The sequence below is a fragment of the Juglans regia genome, chromosome 7, assembly GCF_001411555.2.
Source record: "Juglans regia cultivar Chandler chromosome 7, Walnut 2.0, whole genome shotgun sequence".
Classification (NCBI taxonomy): domain Eukaryota; kingdom Viridiplantae; phylum Streptophyta; class Magnoliopsida; order Fagales; family Juglandaceae; genus Juglans; species Juglans regia.
In genome coordinates, this window is record NC_049907.1 from 15263630 (window position 1) to 15272860 (window position 9231).

Consider the following 9231-nt stretch of genomic DNA (forward strand, 5'->3'; position numbering starts at 1 on the left):
TATATTTTCCATTAAATAATACAAATTATTAAAGTAAATATTATTTTTACATATTTAAATCCGAGAATTAATTTTTTTTATTTTTCCAAAATTTATATAATTCAATATTCTTAAAACCGTCAATTTCTTTTTTAATAAAATATATCATTCATAACTTCATTCTAGTTATGAATTATATATTAGAAAATTCAATACATTATTTTATCCCCAATTTATTTGGTTCGAAAATTCTCGATTATGAGTAGGTGCCACAAAAAACCAACTATTTCTAAATTTCAATTCCAGGGACAAAAATTAGAAGTTCTTTTTTTGTCATTTCATGTAATTCAAAAATTTATCAATATGGAATACACACTTATAATTATCGAGACTGTGGTCGAGAAAATGTTAAAACAAAAGACTGCACTTCATTGCATTGAAAACAACGTCAAAGTTAAAACAGGCGTAGATAAATGTTCTATAATCAATAATCGTTAGTAAAAACTAGCAATAAGCATAAATAAAACCATCCGGGTGGAAAATTTTGGAGCCCCAACTCCAACTAGCTACAATTCATGGCCCACAGCCTCTTGTGTTGATCATCCAATGCCAGGAAGCCTGTCTGGACACGGGTATCAAGTAATTTTTCGAAAGCACGAAGGAATACATCATCGGGCAGCGGAGGATCAAGTGCTTGCAGCAATTGCACAGACTGCGTGTGCTGATTACAATGGGCAACGTGGTTGGAACTAGTTGTGCCTTTGTTGCGCTTGTTAGAAGTTCCGTCAGCCCTCTCCTCATAGCACTTCCGCCTCGCTATAGTAGTACGAGTTATCTCATTGAGGCAGTTAGAAATGTCTGCATCCACCTGCATGGAAGGCCCCGCCCTCTGTCGTCGACGTTGGCTTCGCCACGACGCAATGGATGGTGGTGTCTCATATCCCATGGAGAAATCCATGTCAGCAAAGTCAATGGGCAATCCATGTCGATTGCCCAGTGCGGGGCCCCAGTGTCGCATCTCCGCATCAAGTGCACACTCGTCGTCACTATCTAGGGGTGGTTGTGTTGACGTGGGGTAGAGTGTATCAGTAGCAACTGATGCCCCAAAAATGGTGTAGAGCTTCTCGTACATTGGGCAGCCCAAGGTCCAGACCATCTTCCATTGTGATTTTGCCTAACACAAACAGAATGACAGTATTATGGAATCTAACAAACAAGACATAAAATAAAACATTTCATATAGCAACTGATGTTGGAGAGGAGGATGACAAGGGACATATCCATACCCCATGGGCATTTGCCCAGTGTTCGTCATTGGCTATCACCATTTTGTTGTCGGGGCCCCAAGCCATACCTGTTTGCCTCATAAGGTCGGTGAAAAGGCGGTGCCTCGACTTCAACCTTTGTAGTTTGCCCTTCACTTGGTTGCTATCATATACCCTTATACCCACTGATGTAAGCCGTTGAGCATACGTTGTATGGTCCCTAGATGTGATATTCCCTGCCCTTAGTGCTCCACTAAGGGTGTCCCCATACAACATCTCAATGAAAATGTTCTCCATCCCATCCGCCCAAAGGTCACAATCAGTGTGTGTATTTTCCAGATCATCCATGTGAATTAGCTAAGAACGCACATAATACATATATGCAAGATATTGTGTGTAATATAAGTAAAAAATATACATAGTAAATACAAAGAACAAGATATTGCAAGTTGGATCAAATACGCTCTTATTATATCAAGAATTCCACAGCAACTAATATAATTGCATGCATTAGAATAGATGAGGAAATGAAAATTTAAACCGCAACAAAACTGGGCCATACCTGGTGAGGGTGAGTTAGGCAGGAGGAGCGTAGGCGGTAAAGCTATAAAGACAAAAAAGGACAAACGTTTCAGAACACACCAACTAGCAACACAGGTAAGAGCACCTCACAAATTATTGCACAATATAACACATTTTAGAAAAGGTTTATACTGGGCAATTCTTTGCTGCAAACACATATTTGTGAAGATCTTTTTTGCTACGTTTTTCAGTTGATAATCATGTAGTTTGCATTAATTGATTAATCTCCAAAAGAAGCATATAGATTATTGCCTAGTATAGCTAAAGTATCATGCAAGCTACCATTTTTGCTCAAAAACAAAGCATCAACTATAACCATTAATGCAAACTTGTCTGTTTTTCCAGATTTGTGTAGATCTTTGTTGCCCATCTTTTTCCATGCTTCCATTAACTTTAATAGTGAATTTTTATGAAGTAATTATCACTGATTACTAAATTTGAAAAATCCATCAACAAAAGGACTTTCAAGAGATTGGTGTGGATGCACTTAAAGGGGATAAGATTAAATTGCATAAAAGATAATCACTTAAAACGGAAACACAGCTCAACAATTAATAGTGAAGATCTTTAGTTCATCAAGCACATCAACAATACAGGTTGTGATTGCACCCGCCATAAGCACTGTACATATGCGTTGGTTTTAAACTAACTCATCATGTGAAGATTAAACTACTTGGTACTTGGGATGTGAATGGGTGGCTGAGCAGTAAGCTGTTATAGGCTTGTAACAAATTTTGTATTGAAGTGTTTTAATTACAGAGCAGCTTTAACAAGTCTGTGTATGTATATGAGTGTCAAAAGTGATGACACTTGTAGGAGACTTTTACTTTGTCTTTAGAGCAATTTTAAACCATAAACCAGAATATAAACAAGATTTTGCCCAATCTGACTGATCAAAGAACAAAATATTTTTTCCCAAACTGAAAAGAAAATGCAAATAGAGATCAGAATGTGATATAATTTTGGAAGAAGTATCCATGGTCACTTGTGACCTTTTCAATAGTCAACCAGTCAGATTGTTGCTCCATGAAAGATTCATTTAGCACCAGCATATGAATTATGGACAATTTTGACCAAATATTGACACATTTGTTTTTAACCAGAGACAGTGAGTGGATCTTCTAACAGAATATAGATATGATAGGGTGGAAAAAATGGGGGGAAAATAACTGTGAAGGTAATAATGAAAGGCCACTGTCAATTATGAAGGTATAATGCTTGAAAAAACTTCGCGCCTTGGACCTAAAACAGTAAATTATGTAGATTAAAATAATGGTAATATGGTGAAAGTGCTACAGTTCATAACTTGAAAGATACATTACAGAGAATATTATCAGCTAGTCAGTAAGGTGGAGTCAAGTCATAATGAGACTGCGCTGTGCTGCAAATATTCCCGGAAGAAACTAGTTATAGAACCTTTACAAACACGTATGGATGGCAGGCTTATCAAACAGATAATAATTAATAATAAAATCAAATTTAAACAAAAGAAAAGACAGTGTTACACTGTAATCCCATCTGTAAAGAGAACAAAATAAGTTCAAAGATTCAAGTGTTACACTGTAATCCCATCTGTATCAAAAGGACGACGGATAATGGAGAGAATTGACCAAAAGGCTAGAGCAAATGGAATACGCTAATTCCGAATGCTACGAAAGGCAAAAGGGAATCGTTTCCAAATCTACAAAGACCCTTATTAGCTTCAACGAGTATGAGCATATTTAATAAAGCAAATCCATTTGTCACCCAAACATAAAGATAAAACAGAGACTAACTTGGAAACAAATAATGAAGCCGCAAGCCGCACGAACTATAACATTATATCAAATAAATAAACCAACTTAGTCTATCAAAAATTCGGAAAAGCATACATAATCATCAAGAGCGCTAACTGTGTAAAAATGGGCAAAATATCTGGCATACATACAGGTGAAAAGACATACACTTTCAATCTTCTTTGGCATCAATGTACAGTGTCAAAAATTCAGAGGATATATAAAACAGATATGAAAACAAGATGAAAATTTATTACGGCATGAAAATTAACCATATTGCACGGCTCAATTACGTACGATAAACAGAGGATATATAAAACAGATATGAAAACAAGATGAAACTTTATTGAAGTGATAAATTTCGAAAAATAGAAATTAACCCAGGAAATGATAATAGTTATGGAGGACTCTGCAAGCATGGTTACCTTGAAGGACCGCGTGTTCTTTTCGAAGCTACCACAAAGGAAAATGGCGTTTATGCGTCGAGTTAGGGGCGGAAATTGCAGACACTGGTAGTGGTAGGTGACCTTAGTTTCGTCATTTTCAATTTATAGACGATTTTGTACTACACCACCAGACAAACCGAGTGCGAGTGTTTTTGATAATGAAAATCTTGAAAAGCAAGATTTCCCCAAGAAAAATCGCAGAGGCCAGAGGAATCTCTTGCCCACTGCACTGCCGTATATCTCGAACGGGAAAAGACAGAGATTCGCGCGGGGCAAAAAAACAAAATTGCTCAGCACCCTCTGGAAAAAGAGCCGTATGGTTACCGAGAAGAAGGAAACTCTCCATGGGAAGGGAAAGGAGGCCTGTGTTGGTTAGAAATCAGAGTTCTTGTACTGTAGCTGGTCTGGTTACATCAATGTACAGTGTCAAGAAATGAGTTCGAGAAAAAAAAAAAAAAAAAAAAAAGAGCAATATGAAAAAATGAATCGAGATTGCCTCGTTTGTTTCAGATGAAAGTTGCTGAGTGTCTTTGAGTTTTCCGAATGAATTTATATTTATTTGGAGCGTGTAGCCGTGTACTGAGTTTCTTTGAGTTCCTTGAAGTTACATTATGGTCTCGGGTAGTTCCAAGTAAATGTTGGAGTGTGCAGTGTAGTGTTTCTAGACCTGTTTGAAATTCCTGTTTGTGAGATTTGCTTGCAACCGGCGATGGGATTTGCTTGCAATCTGTTTGTGAGCATAATCTTCTTTACGATGATGTTTATGGGAATTAAGATCCATGAAATTATTTTAATAATATTGATATCATGTGATGAAATTTTATTTATTAAATTGTAAAAATAAAAATAAATATAATTATTGAAGATTATAAAAAATTATAAGAGGTTATGAAAATAGAATTAATTAAAAAATAAAAAAATAATAATATTTGATTATTATAGAGAGTGTGATGACTAATCTAATATAAATTTTAAATTTTGAATGATTAGTTAAAAGTGAAAAGTTACATATTAATCAAAATTTAAAGAATAAAATAGTCAATCTAATATCAATACTCTTAAAATTTTCAATGTTTTAGATTTTAATCTTAAAAATAAACCAAGCCGCTATAATTTAATCATCTAAAGCTTTCAAGTCTCATCTCATTATTATTTTTATAAATTTTTACATAAAATATAATAAATAATTTAATTTTTTCAAATCTTAAAATAATAATAATAATATTAATAAAATATTTTATTCACCTTTCAACTTTTATCTAAAACTATCTCCTCATCTCACTATCTAAATCCCACTAGGCTTAGTTTGGGTTATCAGGTATACCTCACTATTATTTATTATTTTGTTATTATTTTTCACATACTTTTTATTAATATTTTTTACTATTTAATATTTGTCATTATTTTTTCACTAATATTCACAGAATATCTCAGAATACTTTACTTCCCAAACGCAATCCAGGCTCAGGCCCCATTTGGATTGAAAAACAATCTCAACTATCTCACCTTATTATTACAACTTTATCAAATTCTCACATAAAATACAATAAATAATTTAACTTATTTAAGTTCCAATTAAATTTTTTTAAATTTTTAAATAATAATAATATTAAAATATAATATTCTAATAATATGTTATTCAACAAAATGAGATGAGATTTGAAAAAGTTGAATTATTTATTATATTTTATATGAGAATTTGAAAAAATTATAATGATGAAATGAGATGAGATGTGTTTAAAATGTTTTTATATCTAAATTGAGAGTGTTAGAGATTTGGATAGTGAAGTAAGATGAAAATTAAAAATTAAGTAAAATATTATTATAATATTATTATTATTTTAAGATTGTAAAAATTAAATTATTTATTATAATTTATGTAAAAATTTATAAAAATTATAATTGATGAGATGATAGGAAATTTGAAATGATTGAAAGCCTTCTGAATACAAACCTGGCAGGCTGGCCAGTGGGCGTTTCAATACACCGACTACTTTAACTGTACAAACTGGGGAATCGCTATACTAATAATTTAATTCTTTTAAATTTTAAAATAAAATTAATATTAAAATATTATATTTTAATAATATTTTAATTTTATAATAATTTTTATTTAATTTTATTCTCTTATTTTTTAAAACTTAATAAATACTTAACTTAAATTATTTTATTACTATTCACCAAATTTTCTTCTCATTTCATTCTCTAAACATCTTTAGAGCATTTTCATTGGATTAGTTAAAAGTTAAATCTAATGAGAATTTAACTATTAGATCAGTAAATTACTCACATTGAATTAGGTATATTCCAAATATTTGGAATATAGCTACAGTAATATCTAAACTAATTTCTAAATTTGGAACACACTATTCATTCATCAAATCCCTTTTATATTATTTCTTTCTCTCTCCTTTTAATATCAATTATTTCTCTCTCCATTTTAAATGACAATTGAAAAAATATAATTAGAATACAATTACTAATTAATATATAATATTATGAATAGTAAAATATGATAAAATAAAATAAATTTCATAATTAAAAAAATTAAAAAATTTTCAAAATTATTAATTACCCATTACTATATAATGAATAAATGAATAATCCAATTTAGAGATTTGATGTGAATAGTCAAAGTTAAATTCATCTTATATTATTTTATTGTCATATAATGAAAAAATGGCTATTCCAATGTAAAAACTTATGTGAATGTAATAGTTAAATGTTAAATTCATCTTGCATTCATCAAAAATATACTTTAACTTTAGCTAATCCAATGAGAATGCTCTTAGTTAGATTGGTTTGTGTTTTGTCTACCAAATCAAACTAAACTTTAACGTAGTTTATTTTCACAAATTATTTCATCTTAATAAATATTTTTTAATTTTTAATTTTTAATTTTTAATTTTTTTATATAATAATTATATAATTATTATGATTTTTCTAAATTTTTATATAAAACGTAAAAAAATAATTTAATATTTTCAAATCTTAAAATTAAAATAATATTAAAATATTATATTTTAATATTTTTTTAATATTTTTATTCAACTTTCATCTCATCTATATAACCCAAACGATGCCTTAGCATGTAGGGGTGATTGATCAATTTAAGAGTTCACTTAATCCTGATATTGTTGACAAGGCACTAGTTTGCACCGGAAATTGGTCATACAAAATCAAAGGTGATATCAAATTTCATTATTGATAGTTTGGCTCCACAATATTAATAAGAACAATAATGCCTAGTTGTCATTTATTTTTTGGTACAGAAGATGTTTTTTCTCCTTTTTTCTTTTTCTCCAAAATGATATTTTTAATAATATCTACAGACACCTTGTGAATTATACTAAGGGCTAGTTTAGAGAATGAAATGAGATGATAATTTTATAAATAATAATAATATTGTAATAAGATAGTTTGTGAATAATAGTAAAATAGTTTAACTTAGTATTTTTTTTTTTTTCATAAATGAGAGAAAAAAAAGTTGAATACAAAATATTATAAAATTAAAATATTGTTAAAATATAACTTTATAATATTATTTTTATTTGAGAATTTGAAAAAATTAAATTATTTTTTATTTTTTGTTTGAAAGTTTGAAAAATTATAATGATTAGTTTGAAAAAAATTATAATGATTAATTTAAAAATTTTATATTTGAATTATGTTTAGAAATGAGATGGAATCTATTTCCAAACAAGTCCTTAACTATGAAGTTCTACTTGAGTTTAGTACATGATTTTCAAAAGCCCATTCATACATGTCGCAAGTAGAGGGAAATGATAAACGAGCTTAGATTTTGAAAGTCCAAAAATGAAATTATTCCAAGTTCTCATTTAGAGCTTAGGCAACACAATTGTTTTCAAAGTATTTTTTAAAATCTCATATATTTCATTTTCAAATATTACTCAAATATAATTACTTTTTAATTTTAAATCTTCAATTTTTTCATTTAATCAATTACCAAATCATTTTAACTTTTTTAAACTCCAAACAAGATACAAAAATAATACAATTTTTTTAAATTTCAAAACAAAAATAATATTAAAAATAATCATGAATATAAAACTAAATATGAGTAACGATATTCTTACATGTTACATTGCTGCATCTATTAATACTCGAGACTGAATAAAATCATGACAATGGTGCCACCTAGGGGTGTAAACCGGTCGGTCCGGTCTGGTGATGGACCGAAAATATTTGGTCCATCACCAGACTGGACCGAACACCCCATAGGGACCGGGCCGGACCGGACCGTATCGGTTCGGTCTGGTCCGGTCCGGTCCATTCGGTCCAGTATTTTTTTTTTTAAAATCAATTAATAAAAAAATTTATTTAAAATACTAAATTAAATTAAGTGACTTATTAATATGGATTAGGTAACAAACTCAATAAAAAAATATTTTATATGGTCAATAATAATAAATTAAATGAAAATTATATTATTAATTTATATAATTACTATATAATTAACTAATTGATATTATATATTAGTTAATTCATAGAATATTAACAAGTGTTAATAACATATTTAAAATTTTATATTGTTAATAGTAATAGGTTAGATTAAGATATATATAAAATATTGTTAATTTATAAAATATTAACAAGTATTAATAACATATTTAAAATTTTATATTGTTAATTGTATAATTATTATATAAATAATATATATAATATATATTTTTTTTTATTCAGTTGGTCCGATCCGAGAAATCTCCATCCCGGGACCGGACCGAAGACCGAAACATTCTTATTTATTGGATCGAAACCGACCATGCATTTGGTCGGTCCGGTCCGATCCGGACCGTACCGGTCGGTCTGGTCGGTTTCTCAGGTCCGGACCGACCGGTTTACACCCCTAGTGCCACCATTGAACCGTATCTTCCACCACCTTAGCATGCCGAGCTAGCAAGTGAGCAGCTTCATTACCCTATCAGCCAATCTTAAGAAATCTCACAATTCTTGAATCTTCTAACCAACATTGAAATTTCCAAAATCAAAGGGCCTAATATAGTGATATAGAAGCATATGAAGAATCATCCCATTCCATTCCAATATTAAACTAGTTATACCAATATTAAAAACGAATTTTAATTTTATAAAATTATTATCCTTTTTAGATAGAGTTATAAGGACACACTGGTATTGTTTACTCTTACCACTTTATTACTACTT

General features: G+C 30.1%; 1 protein-coding gene across 1 annotated transcript; it reads right to left on the bottom strand.

The window, feature by feature from the left end:
* Window positions 1-391: 391 nt before the first annotated feature.
* LOC109016076 lies at window positions 392-4422 on the bottom strand. Its single transcript, XM_018998537.2, has 4 exons — window positions 4027-4422; window positions 1807-1848; window positions 1266-1601; window positions 392-1153 (listed from the first exon to the last, which is right to left on the bottom strand). Exons 3-4 carry the CDS (start codon window positions 1590-1592, stop codon window positions 542-544), a joined length of 939 nt encoding a protein of 312 aa, XP_018854082.2. The 5' UTR covers window positions 1593-1601; window positions 1807-1848; window positions 4027-4422; the 3' UTR covers window positions 392-541.
* Between the last annotated feature and the right edge of the window lie 4809 nt (window positions 4423-9231).

Bases quoted from the DNA above. Each gene is read 5' to 3' on its own strand.
- LOC109016076 (XM_018998537.2), bottom strand. From the start codon at position 1,592: ATGGATGATCTGGAAAATACACACACTGATTGTGACCTTTGGGCGGAT. The intron at 1,154-1,265 runs GTATGGATATGT...TGTTTGTGTTAG, and splicing joins ACTGGGCAAATGCCCATGGG to GCAAAATCACAATGGAAGAT.